This window comes from Thamnophis sirtalis, unplaced genomic scaffold (genome assembly GCF_051295495.1).
Source record: "Thamnophis sirtalis isolate CommonGarterSnake01/CBP01778 unplaced genomic scaffold, rThaSir2_p1.2 scaffold_9, whole genome shotgun sequence".
NCBI lineage: Eukaryota > Metazoa > Chordata > Lepidosauria > Squamata > Natricidae > Thamnophis > Thamnophis sirtalis.
The window spans coordinates 36,981,695-37,004,498 of NW_028261389.1; the positions used below are offsets into that span (position 1 = coordinate 36,981,695).

Genomic DNA, 22,804 nt, shown 5'->3' on the forward strand with positions numbered 1-22,804 from the left:
GTAATTATTTTTATAATTGGGAATACCCTATAAAGAGAAACTATTTTTGCTGATTCCATTTTTTAAGAACAAAAGGAAATTAAAAGGATGCAAGTTACTATCTAAGAAAGACTATTTTATGTCATGTGATATCACTAAACAGCTAATAGATAAACATTGGAGAAGAGGACATACAGGTGAAACTCTAAAAATTAGAATATCATGAAAAAGTTCATTTATTTCAGTAATGCAACTTAAAAGGTGAAACAAATATATGAGATAGACTCATTACATGCAAAGCAAGATAGTTCAAGCCATGATTTGTCATAATTGTGATGATTATGCCTTACAGCTCATGAAAACCCCAAATCCACAGTCTCAGAAAATTAGAAAATTAGAATATTGTGAAAAGGTGCAATATTCTAGGCTCTAATCAGCTAATCACCTGCAAAGGGTTCCTGAGCCTTTAAATGGTCTCTCAGTCTGGTTCAGTAGGAATCACAATCATGGGAAAGAATGCTGACCTAACAGTTGTGCAGAAAACCATCATTGACACCCTCCACAAGGAGGGAAAGCCTCAAAAGGTAATTGCAAAAGAAATTGGATGTTCCCAAAGTGCTGTATCAAAGCACATTAATAGAAAGTTATGTGGAAGGAAAAAGTGTGGAAGAAAAAGGTGCACAAGCAGCAGGGATGACCACAACCTGGAAAGGATTGTCAGGAAAAGGCCATTCAAAAGTGTTCGGGACTTTCACAAGAAGTGGACTGAGGCTGGAGTCAGTGCATCAAGAATCACCATACACTGATGGATCCTGGACATGGGCTTCAAATGTCGTATTCCTCTTGTCAAGCCGCTCCTGAACAACAAACAACGTCAGACGCATCTTACCTTGGCTAAAGAAAAACAGACCTGGCCTGTTGCTCAGTGGTCCAAAGTCCTCTTTTCTGATGAGAGCAACTTTTGCATCTCATTTGGAAACCAAGGACCCAGAGTATGGAGGAAGAATGGAGAGGCCCACACTACAAGATGCTTGAAGTCCAGTGTGAAGTTTCCATAATCTGTGTTGATTTGGGGAGCCATGTCATCTGCTGGTGTTGGTCCATTGTGTTTCATTAAGTCCAGGGTCAACGCAGCCGTCTACCAGGAGATGTTGGAGCACTTCATGCGTCCTTCCATAGGCGAGCTTTATGGGGATGCTTACTCCATTTTCCAGAAGGACTTGGCATCTGCCCACACTGCCAAAAGCACCAAAACCTGGTTCAATGACCGTGGGATTACTGTGCTTGATTGGCCAGCAAACTCGCCTGACCTGAACCCCATAGAGAATCTATGGGGCATTGCCAAGAGAAAGATGAGAGACATGAGACCGACCAATGCAGAAGAGCTGAAGGCCGCTATTGAAGCATCCTGGTCTTCCATAACACCTCAGCAGTGCCACAGGCTGATAGCTTCCATGCCATTGAGGCAGTAATTGCTGCAAAAGGGGTCCAAACCAAGTACTGAGTACATATGCATGCTTATACTTTTCAGAGGTCCGATATTGTTCTATGTACAATCCTTGTTTTATTGATTGCATGTAATATTCTAATTTTCTGAGATTGTGGATTGGGGTTTTTCATGAACTGTAAGCCATAATCATCACAATTATGACAAATTATGGCTTGAACTATCTTGCTTTGCATGTAGTGAGTCTATCTCATATATTAGTTTCACCTTTTAAGTTGCATTACTGAAATAAATGAATTTTTGCACGATATTCTAATTTTTCGAGTTTCACCTGTAATTGAATCTTGATTAAGTGAATTGAGTTTAATTTCAGTGAAATAATGTTTTACTCTGAATGTAATAAACTGGTGCCAAAACAAGTCAAACAGCCAAACAAGTTAGAATAAATGTATGTTTACAACTCGTAAAAGTAAATATATCTTTAGTATTACTTTTGAACAATATGTTTTTCAATAGATTGTAATACAGTGTGGTTTGGTTTTGTTTTTTTGCAAATCAGCTTCATTTTGTTTTAGTTTATTTCACAATCTTTTAGTTACTTCTGATTGGACATTTCTAAAGCAAATAATGATATTAAACAGATCATTCAAATTTGATGTCAATTTAATCTTTTGTTTTTCCAGGTGTTTAGAAAACAATTTCAATATTTTTTCTCATTTTTTCTTCTAAATATGATTTTGCTTTTACTATCAGCTTCTTCTTACTTGCTGTATATATTTTATCTTTTTAATTTATTTACATACTTGGTTTTTTTAAAAAATACCTTTTTAAAACTCAGGCAAATAATGAGATCATGGTTTTATACTATGTCAGGGTCCCCACCCCCAGGCCATGAATCACCCCCAGGCCGTGACATATTCAGAATTGGGTTATGCAAGTGGCACACTGGAAAATGTGAGCACAGCTCAACTTGTGCGAGAGTGAGCTGGTGGGCCCTTGCATGTGGCCCAGTTCCCCTCTAACCCTCCTCCCCCCTGCCAGGCCGGTAGCAGTCCCCAACGTTGGTGGCTTGGCCGCTTAGCTGTGAGGGAGAGGGAAACTGGTCTGTGTGAGCGGCAAGCCAGTGTGTACGCACATGCAGCCCTTGCGCAAGCAGTAGGCCAGTGTGCAAGCATGCAGCTTAACTTGCAAAAACAACAGGTTGGCATGGGCACCACTCACGTGGCCTTATTCTGATATGCCATGGCCTGGTAATGAATTGCGGCCCGGCGGTGGGAGACCTGTCCTTTTGTGCTCCAAAAATAAATAATTGTATTTCATCCAACACAAATGTACTTTGCTTGTTTTCCCAGATGGCTTTTGTATGAGTATATACATATATGTATATTTTTAATGTGAGTACATCATAGAGAAGTCATTCACCTTTGTAAAAAAGAGAGGTTTCATTTTTACTCAAATCACAAGAGAATCAGGATAAGCTCTGCATATGATTATGCATAATATTTATAAGCATTTTTACACCATGAAAATGAGATTGTAGTCAGATCTGAAGCTTATGCAACTTGCCCTTGGTACTACTGTTGATTATATTTTGTATAAACATAAATCATTTAGTACATAATATTACTCTAAGTTTACACTAACTCAAGATGTTTCCATTTCTTTAGGAGATGAGTCATACATAAGATGTTTCTCAGTTTTGTCTATCAGACATTTTATGATAAAAAGCTTAGAAGAGTATGCATATGATCAAATTTAAATCAAGGCCCGCGCACGACCCCCCCCCTGCACTCCCCCCATTTATGGCATGCAAGCTAAAAAAGGTTCGCCATCGCTGTGCTAAGGCATATGCACAAACATAATACAATCAAAAAAGAAATTGTGGATTTAAGGACATCACTGCACTTAGACCAGAGGTTTTTTTCAGCAGGTTCTGACCAGTTCTGGAGAACCAATAGTGGAAATTTTGAGTACTTCAGAGAACTGATAAATACCACCTCTCACTGGCCCTGTCTCCATCTATTCTCTGCCTCCCGAGTCCCAGCTGATCGGGAGCAAATGGGGATTTTGCAGTGTCTTTCTCCTGGAGTAGGGAGGGATGGAGATTTTACAGTAGCCTTCCCCTGGAGGCTATAGAAATTGAATACATAAATAAAAATAAACAATTTGTGTAGCAAATAAAACAACCTATGGAACTTTTATCTGCAGAACAGTTACGTTATTTTAACTTCTGAATGAAAGTGAATACATTTAGGAATGTAGCATAGTTTAGGTTTAAAATTATTTATAATTGTGAAGTAAAATCATATAACCTTGTATTATTTATTACTTGTGTTTTATTATCTATTGTGTTTAGCCTAACGGAAAGAACAGAACACTGTTTTCTCAGTGTATTTCTGCAACAATTTTTCTATTTCTCATTTTTACACCATGAAAATGAGATTTTTTCTATTTCTCATGATAATTATGATAATAAATTCTGATAACTTTCTGAATAGTTTCTGATTACAATGACTTAAATCTGTATGTATAAAACTTCACAAAATCCTTACTGTTTTTTGTATTTAATCTTTTCTTAGGTGGAAAGACATGATGTGAATACACTCAGTTTGCCACTTAATATTCGCCGGGGAGGTTCAGACACTAATCTGAATTTTGATGTACCTGATGGTATATTTGAATTTCAAAAAGTAAAACTCAGTGCAGATTGTCTGAAACAAAAAATTCTGAAAGTTACTGAACAAATAAAAATAGAACAAACAGCTCGAGATGGGAATGTGGCTGAGTACTTGAAACTGGTGAACAGTGCAGACAAACAACAAGCTGGACGAATTAAACAAGTTTTTGAAAAGAAGAATCAGAAGTCTGCCCATTCCATAGCCCAGCTGCAAAAAAAGTTGGAACAATATCACAGAAAACTAAAAGAAATAGAACAGAACAGTTTCTCCAAAAGCACCAGAGATACTTCCAAAGACAGCCTAAAGGAAATCCAACACTCTTTAAAAGATGCACATGGAAAAGCTCGTGCTACCAGCCAGGCCAATGAAAGCAGCAAAACAGGGGTTCCGGGAGTCTCGTTGACACCACCAGTGTTTGTTTTCAACAAATCCAGGGAGTTTGCAAATCTGATTCGGAATAAGTTTGGTAGTGCTGACAACATTGCTCACTTGAAGAGTAGCTTAGATGACTTCAGACCAGAAACTACTTCTAGGGCATATGGTGGTAGTGCCACCATAGTAGCCAAGCCAAAATACACCAGTGATGATGAATGCTCAAGTGGAACATCAGGCTCCATAGACAGTAATGGAAACCAATCCTTTGGTCAAGGTGGGGCAAATACGTTGGACAACCATGGAAAACTTTCCATATTCTTGGAAGAACTGAGGGAAATAAAGGAAGCACAATCCCAATTATCAGAAGATATTCAGAATTTAAAAGTACAGTTTAAAAGAGATTTTGGCTTTATTTCTCAGACCTTGCAAGAGGAAAGATTCAGGTATACAATTATATGTTATTATATTACAATTGTACACTGCTGCTCTATGGGTGGTTGGCTGCCATTATGCTTCTGGTTTCAGTTCGAGATATCGGTGCTGATCTATGAAGTCCTTCATGTCATGGGACCAGGTTATTTGAAGGACTGCCTTCCCTGCTTACATCTACCCACCCCATTAGAACTGGTAGGCGAGATATGCTTCAGGTCCCATCTGTTAGAGAATGTTATCTGGCAGGGCCTAGGAAGAGAGCCTTTACTGTCATGGAGCTCACTCATCCTTTGGCTCATCATCCCCCTGGGAGATCATATTGCCTCGACTCCATTGGTCTTTTGTAAAGTTTAAAGATGTGACATTGCCTCCAGGCCTGGTGATCTAGAGGTGCCATATAGCCTATGCAGTGGTTATTTTGAATGTTTACTGTTTTATATATCTTGGCTGTGAATTGTGTTATATAATTTTATATGGTTTTCTTTTAAGATTATATTTTGTTCTTTTGTAGTGTTTTAAATTGTTTTAAGTCACCCAGAGTTATGCATCTGAGATGGGTGACTATATAAATTAAAATAATCAACTATTTGATTTTTAAAAAGTCTAAAATATCTAGCTTCTGCGTAAGACAACTTATTCTCACTTCATGAAAAGGCTGGTTATTATGATTTTTAAAAAGCCCACAAATGATATTTTAAGTTATACATAGATAAACTATTCCAAAAGTAACTTTAATAAATCTTTTTGTTGTTGAAATTTGTATGAAGATATGAGCACTTAGAAGACCAGCTAAATGATTTAACAGACCTCCATCAACATGAAACAGCCTATTTGAAACAAGAACTGGCCAGTATTGAAGAAAAAGTAGCATATCAGGCTTATGAACGGTCACGTGATGTTCAGGTATCAGCTTTTAAAAATTAAATAATACTGTTTCCTATTTGTAAAGAATATTAGTGCAAAGAGCCCTTCTGCATATTGCCATCCAGAAAATTAATTTTCTGAAAGTTATAAAAGGTTAATTTGTTGCAAAGTAAAATAAATTGGTTGTTAAAACTTTTAAAAATTAATTACTCTGAAAAAATTCTTGTAAACACAAGTCCTTAACAAATTAAGCTGGAAAGAGTATGTAAAATGTCACATGCCTTGTTCTTATAATTAAAGAATGGTGCTTTTTCTCTTAAGAAGTATGATAATTTCTTTTGAAATTTAGTGTGAGAGTTAAAAAGTTGACTCGACTGTTCATGACCAATATATTCAGAGAAACTGAAAAGGAAAACACATCACTTTTTATATCTTCATAGGGAATAGAAATATTTGAACTTTTATTATTGTCAAGGTATATTTTAAATCATTTACACAAAATGAGGGTAATCTTTAAGATTTATATCAATGTCTCCAATGGTATAATGGAGCTGGGAATTCTGAGGGTCATTTTCCAGTAGGCTGAATTTCTTCTTGAACTGATCAGATAGGAATGGAAATCTATTTTGTATATAAGTTCCTAAACATTTTGTTCCACTGTGTTCCCTCCCTGTTTTCTGCCAATAGGAAGCTTTGGAATCTTGCCAGACACGGGTTGCTAAATTGGAGCTCCACCAGCAAGAACAGCAAGCGTTACAATCAGAAACGGTTAATGCCAAAGTCCTACTAGGAAAAAGCATAAATGTAGTCTTGGCCTTCATGACTGTTATCCTTGTATGTGTCTCCACCATAGCAAAGTTTATAGCTCCTATGATGAAAAGCCGATTCCATATTATTTGCACGTTTTTTGTAGTAACTCTTCTTGCAATTTTATGCAAAAATTGGGATCACATTATTTGTGCAATAGAACAGATAATTATACCAAGATGAAAACACAAGAATGAAGACTTTCCTTTTTAAAAATAATATTTTGGACATCTAAACAAGCTACCAAATCTTGTAACCTAAGCAAACAGATTAGGTGAAGACTTTTTCCCCCCACCTAGGCATAAGCTTGTAAGACCGAAAACTCTTGCCAATGCTTTCATCTTAGCAATCATTGCATAAGGAATGACATGAATCTGATATGAAGTGGATGACGTGTATACATCTTTTTGCCTTAATCCAACCAACCTTTCTACATCCCAGATTTCAGCCAAATTCTGAATTAAAGATATTAATTAGATAAGTTTCAAGTGAAAAAATAGAAGAAATAATAATTAATTACATTTTATTAAATGTAAATTTACAATGTCCTATCCTTAGCTAAAGCATTTTTCTTGTAGTATATTTCTAAATAGTAAATTAAGATATCTGTGTCTTAGAAAATGCTAGACAAATTTCCCAGGTTCCCTGATGATCAACATTCCTGTGGTGGGAACTGTGCTGATGTGAATTATCTTCTGTTATTTGTATCCCTTTTTATCCAATTGACATACGGTATATTAACTATTTAAAATTTATTTTACCTTTCAAATTAGTTTAGTTCATGATCTTAAAGATGATTTCTCTACTACAAATGAAATCAAGCACTTGGTTCTTTTGTTAATCCATAAATGGGGTTCTTTATCTTACAGGAAAATTTATGTAGCCTACCAGACACCTCATTTATCATAAATGAAAAACTGTTCATCTTCTAACAGTCACTGGAGGAAATAAAATCATTCTCGATAGAGCACAAATATACACATTAATATCAAGGAACAAACAAAACTAGTATAACAAGACATGTTCTGTAGTTTCAAAACATAGGACCAAGAAGAGTAAATTGAGGCCAAACAATTCAACTACTGTCTGTTAGCCTTTCCAGGTTGACTAGATAGGAAACATAACCAGATACAGTAATTCTATTTTATTGTAAAGCCACATTAACAGAATCTAGCAAATTATCTTGCTGTCACTTCTAAAGTCCGGGAACTTAAACAGAGTCCATTTGCTCTTCCCACAGTACTACTGTGGGGTATACTTTCTCTTATCTGATCATTCCCAAGGCACCATCTCTTCACTGGTCTTCCAAGGTCTTTCCCATGTATCATTACATTGTTTCTCTCCTCCCCACTCTTCCATACCCCAATAATCTGGAGTATCTACTTCATCACAAATAAAGAACATGCCATTCTAAGCTAGTTGGATGCTTGGATAGCCTCCCTATATGCATCACCATTGATTCGGAAATGGTAATGGCATCTGCCTGTACAATTGGTAAATGCCACTTCATCCACTACTGTTAGAATCAGCAAACTGCATATAAGGTAAGCAGCTGGCCTTCTAACTAGAAATCGTTGTTATGGTGCTTTCTCCAGGAAAAGAAAGAATCAATGACTAAAGCAGTGAGTCCCCCTTCTACCTCAAACTGTGGAACCTCTTAGGCCTCATATAGTTACTATCTTTCCCTTCTCTTTTCCACCCTTCCTTTAGCTTCCTTATTCAGCTATCTGTCATTCTCTATGATGTTGAGCAATACTGCTTTTGTACCAATCTGCATAACATTGGTGCAGTATTCTCAAATTACTGTGTTTCAGCCTACCGTAACACCGTAATCACTGTGAAGTTGGTATTGAATCAAGACTTCATCTAAGAATACTCTTGTATAATCTTCTTGAATAGAATTGGTTGAGAAGTGAAAAGATGGGAGATGGAATAGTGTGATTATGTTCCTTGTTTTAAAGCATGTATTTTATTTTGAGCACTTTCTTGTAAATTGACTTGGTTGAGACCTTAAGACATGCACTGAAATCCTTTCACACATTTTCTCTTGAGTTGTGTTTCTACTGTGTTTCATGAATATAATGATATGGATAATGTTATGATAACAGCATTGTCCAATATGGTTTTTCATCTTTTGAAATTTGGATGTGTTGTTTCAAAATGCACATGAGCATAAGCACAGCTCTCTTTAAAATATCCACATCTTTTTTTAGCCGCCACATAAACTTGAAAAATAGTCAAAGCTGTTTTAAGAAGTCAAAAATATGTGACTACTTTAAAGAAATGCTCCAAAAATGAAGCAACCTCTCCAAATCATGTTTTAAGTATGTGCAATGGTATTGTACAATATGTAAATAGTGATAATGCTTGCACTATAAAAATGGTTTATAAATGATATGTGCAATTTTATTTTTTAAAGTAGAACTGGTCTTAACAGTAAAAATGAGAGTCCTTCACTGTATCAGGCAGACCAATGTTAAGTTGATTCTCCAGTGATTCTTACTAGATGAATACCGTACTTTGCATAGAAAATTAAAGAATCCAGATTACCTTAAAAGGGGGGAGATAAAAAGGACTCACACTGTTAAGTCCATATCCTATTTTTCCCAATCTCAAATTAGTAAAATTAAAAAAAAAATCTAGTTTTTTATCACATTTGATTATTTCTCTCTTACATATATAAGGAGCATATAATTCCTATTAAAAAATTATGTTTGACCAAATTTTAATCTAGTAATTGAAACAGATCATGTGTGATTCTATAGTTTATTCTATAGTTTTATGCAAATCATAGAATTTTAGTTAGGTCTTGGAGATCATCTATTCTAACTCTATACCAGTGTTTCCCAACCTTGGAAAATTGAAGATGGCCGGACTTCAACTCCCAGAATTCTGGAGTTGAAGTTTGGACATCTTCAAGTTGCCAAGGTTGGGAAACACTGCTCTATACCAAAGCTGAAAGTTGGCTTTATTTTTTTCAGCTCATATTAATGAAGTTATTTCTGAATTCCTCCCTCTCATTGACAGCATTATCTCTCATAAAAATTCATAATAAGATTGTTCCAAATTCTAAGCCAACTAAACTCCATGTTCAGAAATATTTGTATTCTTCTATCTGCAAAAAGCAATTTGCTCTTTTAAAACTTTGAAACTATTTTTCTAAAACTACTGATTATTCTTTTATAAAGTCTCTTTCTGACTCTAGTTCAATATTTTGAATTGTTGGACAGAATAATGGATTACTTCGGGCTGAATATCTTGCCTCTTCCTCTCTCTGGGAAGACACTGTTTATATATCATGCAGCCCGTCTTGAGCTATAAACTAGTTAAGCATAATGGAAAATATTATTTGGGCACCAATGTTGAGACATGATTCAATTGCTGCTAGTTTCTATACATGAGATGTAGGAAGGCAAGAAAACATCTTAGGCTACTATCTCTCAGGATACAGTGAGATATATATATATATATATATATATATATATATATATATATATATATATATATATATATATATCTTAATACATGACCCATTGCTGTGAATGACGATCTCTTGTTTACATTTGCCTATTTAAATATATAGAATACATGGATTCACTTCTTAGAAGCTCTGCTTTCCATTTTTATGGGGAAAACAATGTTATGCTTTTGTCTGTTTCTTGATGCTTTATAGTACAGTCCTCCAAGTTCTTTTGCTAAAAGCCATCCTCTGTTTCACTTAGGGATATTCATGTTCTTATGTTTGAAATTGAGTTTTTGCAGCAGTGCTTGAAGCCACAGAAAGTGCACAACTGTAAAAATGTAATTCTATTCACTTGTTTGTGTGTATGATTAAAAAGTGTTAACCTAGAGATTGTCAGACACCACAGCAGAGCTATCTCTGTTTTCTTGAATCTTAGACAGCTTCTTGTATATTTTTGGTTCTCACTTCATTTCAAAAATAGTTAGTTGCAATTTTCTAACCAGAAAACTCTTGCTTTAAATTTTAACACCATTTAGACATATGCCACACTACCAATATTCCTGTGTCAAATGTAGCTTGCTTAATTAAATGACTGTTGCTTCAAAGAAATCATTGACTAACTTAAGAACTAAATAATGATGTAATTGAATGTAGCACTGCTGAACAAAAGCAGCATGCTAAAAGCATTCAAGATGGTTTGCAACCAGGTCACCTTGCTATAAACTCCATCCATAAACTTTGTCAGATTGCTTATAGATATAACAGCACAGCTTTTCCTGAAGTTGGGCTAAATGAAGTATCCAAACATTAAGTCCTAACATATCAATGTCTTTACAGTTCCTATCTTAAGGATCTTTTAGACTAAAGCCAAGAATCAGAATATTCATTTGAATGCTTCCTACATTTTTTCCACCAAATTAACATTTTTTTTCTTTTGTGCTGTTTGAAGAGTCAAGCAATTAGGAAGGTATGGGAAATCTTGAATCCTGGAATAATTCACCATTATATCATAACTATTGTTTTAGATACCTTGAATGAAAAATAAACTATGATAATTTAAATACTAAATTTAGAAGGCAGATCCCCTTCTCTTGTATTTATTTGCCCATCTGACCAGATCAATTAGGAACAATTTCCTTCATCCACCTGAGAAGGCCTTAGAAAGAAGTATTTCCAGTAGCTGCTCTCAACCTTTAGAATGCCCTTTGGTAAAGTTTTGGCCAGCTGTTTTCCTCTGGTCTTTAGGACTATGGTGAACATTTAAGTTATTCTGTCTTGCATAAGAGGGGAGTATAGTATTACTGAAAGTGAGATTTGCAAGTGATGACATATTACTTCATTCTTTTTTTAAAGAAGTTTTTTGATTTTGTTATTATATACTGTATTTTTCAGAGTATAAGACGCACCTTCCCCCGCAAAAAAAAAACAGAGTGAAAATTTGGGTGCATCTTATACACTGAATGTAGCCCCACCCACCCTCACCAGAAGCGACAAACGTGAGGCATAGAGGTAGCGATGGTCTATGGCAATCCCTGCAGCCTGGAACAGCTGATTGGGAGTATTTTGGCAGTCAATCCACCTGCCAATCAGCTGTGTTGAATCAGCCTGCAATAAGTGCTAAAGCTGACGGGGCTGGTCAGAGATTGCAGCAGCAATCACATTCAGAAAGCACAGTAACTGATCCAGCAGGATTCAAAATAATAATAAAAATATACAATACATTACCAAAAGCAGATTTTCCAAGGTAGCAGTAAATACAAGCAAAACACAAGCAGTTTCACTTTCAGTTCTTGGCTAAGCCAGGCTTCTTTCTGTCTCCTTCTTGCTCACACGGCAAATTTCAGAGTTCAAATAGCCCTCATTGGCTGACTGAGTTGCTATGCCTATTCATTGGCTGACCTTGTTACCATGTGTCAGCTGAATACCATGGATGCTGGTAGGCAGAGACAGAATTTTTTTTCTTCTATTTTCCTCCACAAAAACTAAGGTGCATTTTATACTCAGGAGCGTCTTACACTCTGAAAAATACGGTATATATTTTATATGGAGGAGTGGTCTTTTATTTTAAGATTATTAGTCACACATAGCTTCTGGAAATAGATAGCAAACAACTAATACAAACAATACCCCTTCTTCTGGAGCAACCTCTATGTGTAGGGCCCAGTGAAATTGCCTTAGTTAGCTGGATCTGTCAGAGCTCACTTCAGTTTACTTAGTGAGGCTGTATCAATTCTGAGGTTACCAACTGGGAAGATGTTGATAATATATCAAATCTAAAAACCTTTAACATTTGAATATGACAGAAGGGAATGCAGCAAATAGAAAACTTGAAAACAATTATTGGGATCAAGGAAAATCTATTTCCTGGGTTGCAAATTGCAATTCATGTGTTTCAGAAAAAAATGGAGAGCAGAAACTCAAGTAAGATTGGAAGTGGGAGATTGGAAGCAGAAGATGAAATTGTCTAAAATCAAAAGTGCTCCTCAGAATTTGTATGATCATGTAAAGTTCTGATTCTCAACATTCCCTACAAACGTGCATCAAACAAATGAAGTGGTAATCTTGGAAAGACTAGGCCTGGTAAATAAAAATTATACCAAATAATGTTGTTTCTCTGCATATATGTGTGATAATAAACAGAAAATCCAAATAATAGAATTAATATTAAAATGTTCAAAAAGTATAATGTGCAATTTTAATAGAGACAACCTACGAAATTGATAATCCTCGAGCTAACAGATAGCATTTAAATTAGTTTGTTAAATTGTATAATAAAGGAATAAATTAGTAAGAAAAAGCACTTCGAATAACAGCTAATCCTAAGTGTTTTTGCTTGAAAAGAAACCCTCAATCGTCTTACGTGACATCCCATCCTGCTTTGTTAATCATGTTCTCTCTGCTTGGCAGTGTTGCATATTATATTTGTTTAGGTCAAGTCAAGTCAACATTTAATTTCAAAACTACACGCACAGACACACACTATACACCAAAGTATTTGTAAACTATTTTTATTAATAAAATCTTTCCAAGGAGTGAAAATAATAAGATAAAACATAGTAATTAAACAACAACAATAATAGCCAATGGTGTGATACAACAGAACCATGTGCACAAGTAATAACAATCAATTCAACAGTACAATTTAAGCTAACAGAAGCATATCTTCAAAGCCTTCTTAAAAAACTTAAGAAGGTGCCTCATAAATCTTCAGGAAAAATTCATTGAAATTACTGCCCAATCTTTTTCACTTCTACCTTAAATTGCCAGTGAACAAGGGAGGTCATTTCTTGCAGTAATTGCACATTTGTATATACGCTGTCGAGACAGCAGTAACAGCCAATTCCAATTTTTTGGGAGATGTACTAATTAAAAAACCAAGATTAGCTGTTTTGATGAAATCAACTGAGGAACAATCTTGAAATTTGTTTTTTCTCCCTTTGTACAATATATCTACTGAGTATGATGGACTGTTTCTTTGCTATTAGATTGCCTTTGCATTCATTTTGTAGTTTCCTGTTATTCTTATAAATATGGACATGCAAAATAGAAAAGAGGCAGATGGATTATGCCATGCTGGCACATTGGTGTTGGCTGAGAGAGGGAGTGAAGGAGGGAAGAAAAATTGTGGGAAAATGAGTGCCAGAGTAAGAGTATGGACAATAGGTAATAGCCTTTTACTATTGCATCTGTAAAAACACTCTACGATCTCTACATATTTTGTTTCAGCTGAAACCCAAAATGATAAAACTGTTGTAGGTTTTATTTCTGCTAATCCAAAATGATTTGGCAGAATTTAAAAGAATATATTTTATTGGGGTTCAAAACTCTTTTTTTTACATTTGATGAGGACTCTTAAGTATATTATTTTTTGAAAACATGTAATCTCTTTGCCAGCCTCTATCGGATTATTTTAATTTTCATTACGGTATATTTATATTTTTATTCTCAAATTTTATCTCATTTATGGAATTGTATGTTTTACTTCTCAAATCATCAGTGAAGGCTGCTTTACTATTGAACACAGTAACATACAGTTTTGAAAATAAGCATCAAGGATTTAATTTCTATATGCATATTTTATTGTTTAGTTCCTTCTGAGAAAAGAAAGTCTTCATGGTAAGAATTATTTGTACTATAGATTCTATTGCATCATGTTAATGAAATTGATTATAGAATGAAAATGTGCAATATAAAGCTAAACTGGTAGTGTGTTGCAATTTTTGCATTGAATAAAGACAATTCATTTTAATTCATTACAGACTACTGAAACATTTATAGAACTATCTAATGATAGGAATTTTGAAGGCAGTGCACATACTATTTGCATGGTGAATGATTGAACTGTTGAACTATTTTGTAGATTTTAATTTATTACCTATATTTCATGGATTAAATTGTACCTCAGGCAGCCTTTTTCCTCCTTATCTTTCCTTTGTAAGATAATGACAACTGGGCATCATTATAAATGTTGAAAAATCTACTGAATCCCTTTGCACTGAACTGACAGTTTGTCATTGTATATGTAACATATAACCAACCATGTCATGTTTGTTTTGTGGGGCACTGCAAACATATAAACATGCTACTCTTTATTGTGTTCTACAAATTTCATAGGGGATTAGAATTGCCTCAAGGACACACTGACTTTTATTTTTAAATAAAGTTTTTAAATGTAGTTGGTATTATTTATTTAAAATATCTACTGAACTATTCAATGTGAATACAAAATAGTTTGGTATATGTAAATATATTTTCATGTAAACCTTTTAATTATTTGTGGAATACTTTATTCAGTCAGATGAAGATTAGAACAGCAGTGAAAGCTGCTGCACATCCCCTTATAGGAAATACAAATTTACTTACCCTCCCCCTCCCCCAGATTAGAGGAGATGTAATCACTAGATCCAATTGATTTTTCCAGGATGGGAGGATGTTGGTATTTACAAATACTGTGTTGGCAAATGTAAAATGGGTCACAAAGCCTGAGATCTGTATCTTTATTGCAGTACATTGAATGAAGAGTTAGAGAGATATGCCAGATATTTTACCTCCCATGAATAGATTAAAAGTAGCCTGTTCCTCTATCCACAACTATTTGCACTTTGATTTATTTCAGTGTGGAAAAATTGATACAAAGTAGTATAAATGAATATTGTACTTAGCATTAGGCTATTCCCTAATAAGTATATCTGCAAAGACCCTGGCATATTCAGAAAAGGATGTTCTTGGCATGTGGCCCAAGAACTAGCATTTAGTCAGAATACAATGCATTTTTGGGAACTTAAGTGTAGACCATCTGGAAGGTTGTTTGCAACAATAGACTGGTTGCAGTATTGTTCACTGCCTTAAATGCCTTAAAATATTTCCCCTGTGCTTCTATCTGACCTTCAAATTTCATAGCAAATAAACATATATAAGCATTGCCCATATTCCTTAGATATGGTTATTACTCATGAATCCTAAAAGAACTTCTTGATTTGTCCAGTAACTGATGCTAAAGCAAGATTATAATGATACATGGCTAATAAGTGATATGATGTTTAGCCAAAGGGATGAGAACGCATAACCTGAACAATGATGATGATGATGATGATGATGATGATGATGATAATGCATCAAGTAAATACATCAAGAGAGTAAAGAAAATCTTAAAATCCAAACTCAATGGAGGAAATACCATCAAAGCAATTAACACCCAGGAGTTCCAGTCATTAGATACACAGGAATAATGACTGGATCAAGCAGAAGCAATGGAAAGGAAGACAGAAAAATAATGACAATGAATCATGCCCTTCATCCTCACAGTGACACTGACAAACTCTACTTACTAAGGTAAATAAGTGGACGTGAATTGTTGCAAGTACATCAGATGGTTGAAGAAGAAGAAATAGCTTTGGAAGAATATCTGAAGGACAATGATGAAGATGCACTGACAGTTTACTGGAAGGAAGGTTTACTGACTACCGGAGAGACCAAACTGGCCTATAAGAAAGACCAAATGAACAACAGAATGGAGGCATGGGAAGACAAAGCACTACATGGACAATACATTAAAGAAAAATAGCAGGGAAATCAGATAATAACAATATCTGGCAATGGCTAAGACCAGGAAAGTTGAAGAAAGAGACTGAGGGACTAATTCTGGATGTAAGACCAAGCCTTGAGGACAAATACATACAAAGCCAGAATTGAGAAGACGATAATAGACAGTAAGTACCGCCTATGCAAAGAAGCTGAGGAAACAGTGGATCACCTGGCAAGCTGCTGCTAGATCGCACACACGGACTACAAGCAGTGGCATGACAAAGTAGCAACAATGGTTGAAAGGTCTGCAAGAAATATCATTTGCCTGCAAGCAAGAACTAATGGGATCATAAAATAGAGAAAGTCATAGAAAATTAAGAAGTTAAATTGATCTGGGACTTTAGAATTCAAATAGACAGGCACCTGTCACTTAACACCCCAGACTTAACAATTGTCGATAAGAAAGTCAAAAAAGGCTGGGTAGTGGCAGTGCTTGGAGACAGTAGAATAGACGATAAAGAATTGGAGCTGATAACAAAATACAAAGACCTACAAATAGAAATAGAATGACTGTGGCAAAGGCAAGCAAGGGTAGTACCAATAGTAATAGATGCCTTGTGTGCAATCCCCAAACAACTGGAGCACTACTTTGGCATTGACAAATCAGTCAATTGCACAAGGCAGTTTTACTGGGAACAGCTTCCATCCTGCGACGATATCTGTAACACTATCAAACATCTGCCTATCCAAGGTCCTTGGTAAGGACTCAATAGGTAGACAAAAATGCCAAATCTAGTCTGAACATCTGGCAGCCTGGGATGAATAATAATAATAATAATAATAATAACAACAACAACAACAACAACAACAACAACAACAATAATAATAATGAACAAGCTATCCGCACAAATGCCATTAAGGCCAAAATCAAAAAATCCTCTGATGATGCCAAATGCAGACTTTGCAAAGAAGCTGATGAAACTGTTGATCACATACTCAGCTGCTGTAAAAAAATCACGCAGACTGATTATAAATTGCGGCACAATTCAGTAGCACAAATGATCCATTGGAATTTGTGCAAAAATTATAATATTAAAACAGCAATAAACTGGTGGGAACATCAGCCTGAAAAAGTCACCAAAAATCAGATGGTCACGATCTTATGGGATTTTTGTATACAAACAGACAAAATACTGGCGCATAATACACCAGACATCACACTGGTTGAGAAAAATAAGGTTACAATCATAGACATCGCAATACCAGGTGATAGCAGGGTTGACGAGAAGGAACATGAAAAAAATCATGAAATACCAGGATTTAAAAATCGAAATTCAACGATTATGGCACAAACCAGCAGTGGTAATTCCAGTGGTAATCGGCACACTGGGTGCTATTCCAAAAGCACTGGAATTACATTTAAAACAGTTAAAAATTGACAAAATCACCATCAGTCAAATGCAAAAAGCCGCACTGCTTGGATCTGCACGCATATTACGAAAATACATTACGACGTCCTAGGCCCCTGGGTGGAGCCTGACTAGTAATCAATGCCAAATCCGGCGAAACTACTGGCTGCTGTGATACAATTCTGTTGTTGCGATAATAATAATAATAATAATAATAATAATAATAATAATAAGAATTGTGGGAAAATGCAAAGGACTACAACAAGGAAGCAAAGTGGATACATGACTTTGAGAAAAGCATTGGCAACAAACAAATGCAAGTATTAGAAATAACAACTGAGATGATCAAAAATCGAGTTAAAAAGGTAAAGAATTGGACATCACCTGGAAAGGACCAATTACATGGTTTCTGGCTCAAATATCTGACCAGTTTACATGCAATATTGGCCAGGCAACTGAATGAAATTTTACAAAAGGGCCAAATTGATGAATGGTTGACAACTGGAAAAACATACTTGATTCAGAAAGATCCAACTAAAGGAACAACACCTGAAAACTACAGACCAATAACATGCTTACCAACAACCTTCAAATTACTCACAGGCATTATTGCAGATAACATGATGGATTATTTGGAAACAAACAACATCTTGCCAGTAGAGCAAAAAGGCAACAAAAGAAGGAGCAGGGGCACAAAAGATCAGCTTCTAATTGATAAAATGATATTAGAAAATTGTAAGAACAGAAAAACGAACTTGAATATGGTCTGGATTGATTACAAAAAGGCATTTGACTCACTGCCACATAGCTGGATCATAAAATGCTTAGAAACAACTGGCATTAGCAAAAATATTACATCCTTTACTGAAAAGGCAATGAAACAATGGAGAACTGAGTTGGCAGTAGGGAATGAGAGCTACGGAATAGTTAATATCAAGCGAGGAATTTTCCAGGGTGATTCACTTTCACCTCTTCTCTTCATCATCGCAATGATCCCACTATCAGTAATCTTAAAAAAAATGAAATTAGGCTACCAAACAGCCAAAAAAGCTGAAAAAATTTCGCATTTACTATATATGGATGATTTGAAACTCTATGGAAAGTCAGAAATAGAAATCCAATCATTGACAAATACAGTCCGAGTATTCAGCACCGATATTTCAATGCAGTTTGGCATGGAAAAATGCGCCACTGTATCCATAAAAAGGGGCAAAATCACTGCATCTGAGGGAATTGAAATGCCCAATGGCCAACTAATTAAATGCAAAGAAAATGAAGCCTACAAATACTTAGGCATTCTGCAGTTGGATAACATCAAGCATGGAGAAGTAAAAACTATTGTCAGGCGAGAGTACACCAACAGAGTTAGGAAAATTTTGAAATCTAAATTGAATGGTGGAAATACAATCAAGGCCATAAATACCTGGGCAATACCAGTTATAAGATACACAGCTGGCATAGTTAACTGGACACAAGCTGATTTGGACCTTTTGGACCGAAAAACCAGGAAACTAATGACAATGCACTACAGTTTACATCCACGTGGTGATACTGATAGACTATATCTGCCCCGAAAATCAGGTGGCAGGGGATTATTACAAGTGAAGCAAACAGTTGAAGAAGAAAAACATGCACTGGCTGATTATTTAAAAGACACTCAAGAACATCTATTAATCGAAGTAAAGAACAAAAATCTACTGAAGGCCCAACAGACAAAACAAGAATACAGAAAAGATGTGATAAAATCAAGAATGGAGAGTTGGCAGAACAAAGCACTGCATGGTCAATTTCTGGAAAAAATAAAAGATAAAGTGGACAGTGAACAAACTTGGTTATGGTTAAAAACAGGTACATTAAAGAAAGAAACAGAGTCACTAATCCTGGCTGCGCAAGAACAAGCTATCCGCACAAATGCCATTAAGGCCAAAATCGAAAAATCCTCTGATGATGCCAAATGCAGACTTTGCAAAGAAGCTGATGAAACTGTTGATCACATACTCAGCTGCTGTAAAAAAATCGCGCAGACTGATTATAAATTGCGGCACAATTCAGTAGCACAAATGATCCATTGGAATTTGTGCAAAAATTATAATATTAAAACAGCAACAAACTGGTGGGAACATCAGCCTGAAAAAGTCACCGAAAATCAGATGGTCAAGATCTTGTGGGATTTCCGTATACAAACGGACAAAATACTGGCGCATAATACACCAGACATCACACTGGTTGAGAAAAATAAGCTATCCGCACAAATGCCATTAAGGCCAAAATCGAAAAATCCTCTGATGATGCCAAATGCAGACTTTGCAAAGAAGCTGATGAAACTGTTGATCACATACTCAGCTGCTGTAAAAAAATCGCGCAGACTGATTATAAATTGCGGCACAATTCAGTAGCACAAATGATCCATTGGAATTTGTGCAAAAATTATAATATTAAAACAGCAACAAACTGGTGGGAACATCAGCCTGAAAAAGTCACCGAAAATCAGATGGTCAAGATCTTGTGGGATTTCCGTATACAAACGGACAAAATACTGGCGCATAATACACCAGACATCACACTGGTTGAGAAAAATAAGGTCACAATCATAGACATCGCAATACCAGGTGATAGCAGGGTCGCCGAGAAGGAACATGAAAAAATCGCAAGATACCAGGACTTAAAAATCGAAATTCAACGACTATGGCACAAACCAGCAGTGGTAATTCCAGTGGTAATTGGCACACTGGGTGCTATTCCAAAAGCACTGGAATTACATTTAAAACAGTTAAAAATTGACAAAATCACCATCAGTCAAATGCAAAAAGCCGCACTGCTTGGATCTGCACGCATATTACGAAAATACGTTACGACGTCCTAGGCCCCTGGGTGGGGCCCGACTAGTAACCAATGCCAAATCCGGCGAAACAACTGGCCGCTGTGATACAATTGTACAACAACAACAATAATAATAATAATAATAATAATGTTATGTAGCAATATTAAGCAAAATGTAATTTTTTTCAAGGCTAAAAGGCCACGGTCAAATCAAACAATTAGGATTCTCACTGAGAAGGGGGTTAATATGGGTGAGTTCCAGCAGTCGCTACTGCTGGTTTGCTCATGGCCGCAATAAAAATTGTTCTGTGCAGCAAAACACTCGTTTGAGGGCATGCCGGTTCCAGCGACCCAGGCCGCCAAACTACTACCAGTTTTCCCAAACCGGTCCGAACCAGTAGGAACCCACGACTGGCATATATTCTTACTCTAATCATGATGGTAGTCTAGAAATTTTGTGAGGAATGACTTTCAGACCATTATTTGCTTAATTTTTCATTTTTAACAGTATTTCATCCAACAAGCATAACAGTTTAAAATATTTCAGGTTACAAACTTTCTCGTCAAGAAATTGCAGTGTGTAATGTCTAGAATTTATCATGAAATGATAAATCAAATTAATCTTTCAACCACAGCAAAGGCTAGATAATCAAAACTTTTTTTGCAGCACTATTTTTGATAGTGTGGGAAGTTATCATCCAGCCCTCTCCCAGAAAAATGAAATATCCTAGGAAATATTGAAAAGGCAAAATATTTCTCTGGATGTGAAAAGAAAGAAACATGCTTTAAAAGACAGAATAGTTGCCTGTAGCTTCCTGCCCATCCACACTTTTGTCAATAGGCCATTGAGGAGGCCATGCTAGCTCACTTTTCATAATAAAGACTTCTTCACTGCAGCTGCAGGGGGAAGGAATATTACTCAACTCTCCACATGGCATCTGAGAACTCATCTATACCTGGATTCAAAACAGCCTAGAGAGTAGCCCCCTGCATGGCACCATGGGAGTCTGACAACCAATCAGAATACATTTCTTACCCAGGAACAGGAAACAGAGTGGTGGGACTAAACAGGGTATAAAAAGCCTAGCAAGCCCCTTCCTCAGCCCTTTTTTTCTCCTTCTCCACCAACATTGACGCATTTGATCACCTTTTCTGTTCGGGGCTCAAGCCATGTGGCCCTGTCCAACAATAAACCATCTTCCCAAGCAGCCTCCATGTCTCCAGTGTCTTCTTCCCCACTTGGAGCTGAAGAAGGACATTTCTTTCAACAATAGCTTTCTAAAACATGTATTTTCCCCATTCCACATTTATATGACCATTTTATATTTTTGAATTGGTAGCATATATTTTTAACTCTCAGCAAATCATTTAAAGATTTCAAATTCAACCACAAAATATGCATAGAGGACCTAATATGCATCTGGTAAGCAACCTCAACTATTTACATTTATTCTTAAATAAACTTGCTGAACTGTAATTTCCTCATTTAAAAAAAGGACAGGAGATGCCTATTCTTCAGCCATCTATCATCCATGGCTGAAGAATAGGCATGTAGTCTTATGCATTCTCATCTGACTGCAGTTTCCACTAAACAGTGGGATTTTTACAGAATGCTTCGGTATCAGTTTGAGAAATTTTTAGTCTGAAAGAAAACTCTTAATTAATCATGAAAATAACAAAATAAATGTTTATTGTTCAAGTTCAAGTTAAATATTGAATCAATAGAATTTCTGCAGTGCTTAGTGACCATAATGTGGATGACAAAGAAATAAAAATAGTCATTTTGTTTCATTGGTTTCAAGAAAGTAAGATTGTCAACAGTGCTAGAGAAGTAGAGATTCATCCCAAATAGAAGAGCAATGTCACATTTTCTGTAGACAAGATAATGATGAATTTCTATAATAAAAATCAGTATCCTAAAGGCAAATGACTTATGCAAGTTGAAAGAGAGGGAAAGAACTCCTTCAGATACTTCGAGTTACATATATTTAAAACTAGATAATTTTAGAGACAAATATTACGAGTAACTCGGACTGCAGTCAATTAAAGTTGGCAGCTTCCTTGAGGGCATTGATTAATAGGCAGAAACTCAGGACATGTGGTGACAGGTGGGGAGTTATGCTTAGGAGATTGAGGAAAGTAGAAAGAGGAAGTGAATGGACACATTGATGGATGGGACTAAGCTATGTGTATTCCGAGAGACGGCTCGAGATAGCGAGCGTCCTTCACGCGCTCAATAGGAGTACCCTGCAGACATGACCTAATCAAGGAAATTCACACCAGAACGAGGATTCCAAATGCCGTTTCTTTACCACCTCGGCGACAACATGATTGGCTCAACGCTAGAAAGGCAGCAACTAGCCCCGCCCCTTATCTTCCCGCGTCACCTCGCGCTTCGATTCCCATTCCAACGGGGTGATCCCTTTTCCGCGTTCCCGTGGTGCTTAGCGACGAAGACCTAAACACCGATGAGGGGTCCGTCCTGCAGTTTATAAAATGGAAAGGT

At 36.1% G+C, this 22,804-nt stretch overlaps 2 protein-coding genes across 4 annotated transcripts in view; both read left to right on the forward strand.

The window, feature by feature from the left end:
• The window catches only part of TMCC3 (transmembrane and coiled-coil domain family 3), a 101,858-nt gene extending 94,365 nt beyond the window's left edge, over positions 1-7,493 (forward strand). For all 3 annotated transcript variants that reach the window (XM_014059113.2, XM_014059116.2, XM_014059114.2), the window contains exons 2-4: positions 4,006-4,922; positions 5,679-5,814; positions 6,463-7,493. In XM_014059113.2, the coding sequence (XP_013914588.1) occupies positions 4,006-4,922; positions 5,679-5,814; positions 6,463-6,765 (1,356 nt within the window). In that variant the 3' untranslated portion in view covers positions 6,766-7,493. The remainder of the gene's footprint in view (positions 1-4,005; positions 4,923-5,678; positions 5,815-6,462) is intronic.
• Positions 7,494-22,710: 15,217 nt separating this feature from the next.
• Positions 22,711-22,804, forward strand: part of CEP83 (centrosomal protein 83) — a 29,357-nt gene continuing 29,263 nt past the window's right edge. The window contains exon 1 of the mRNA XM_014059118.2: positions 22,711-22,802. The gene's annotated coding sequence lies outside the window, so the exon portion shown is untranslated. The remainder of the gene's footprint in view (positions 22,803-22,804) is intronic.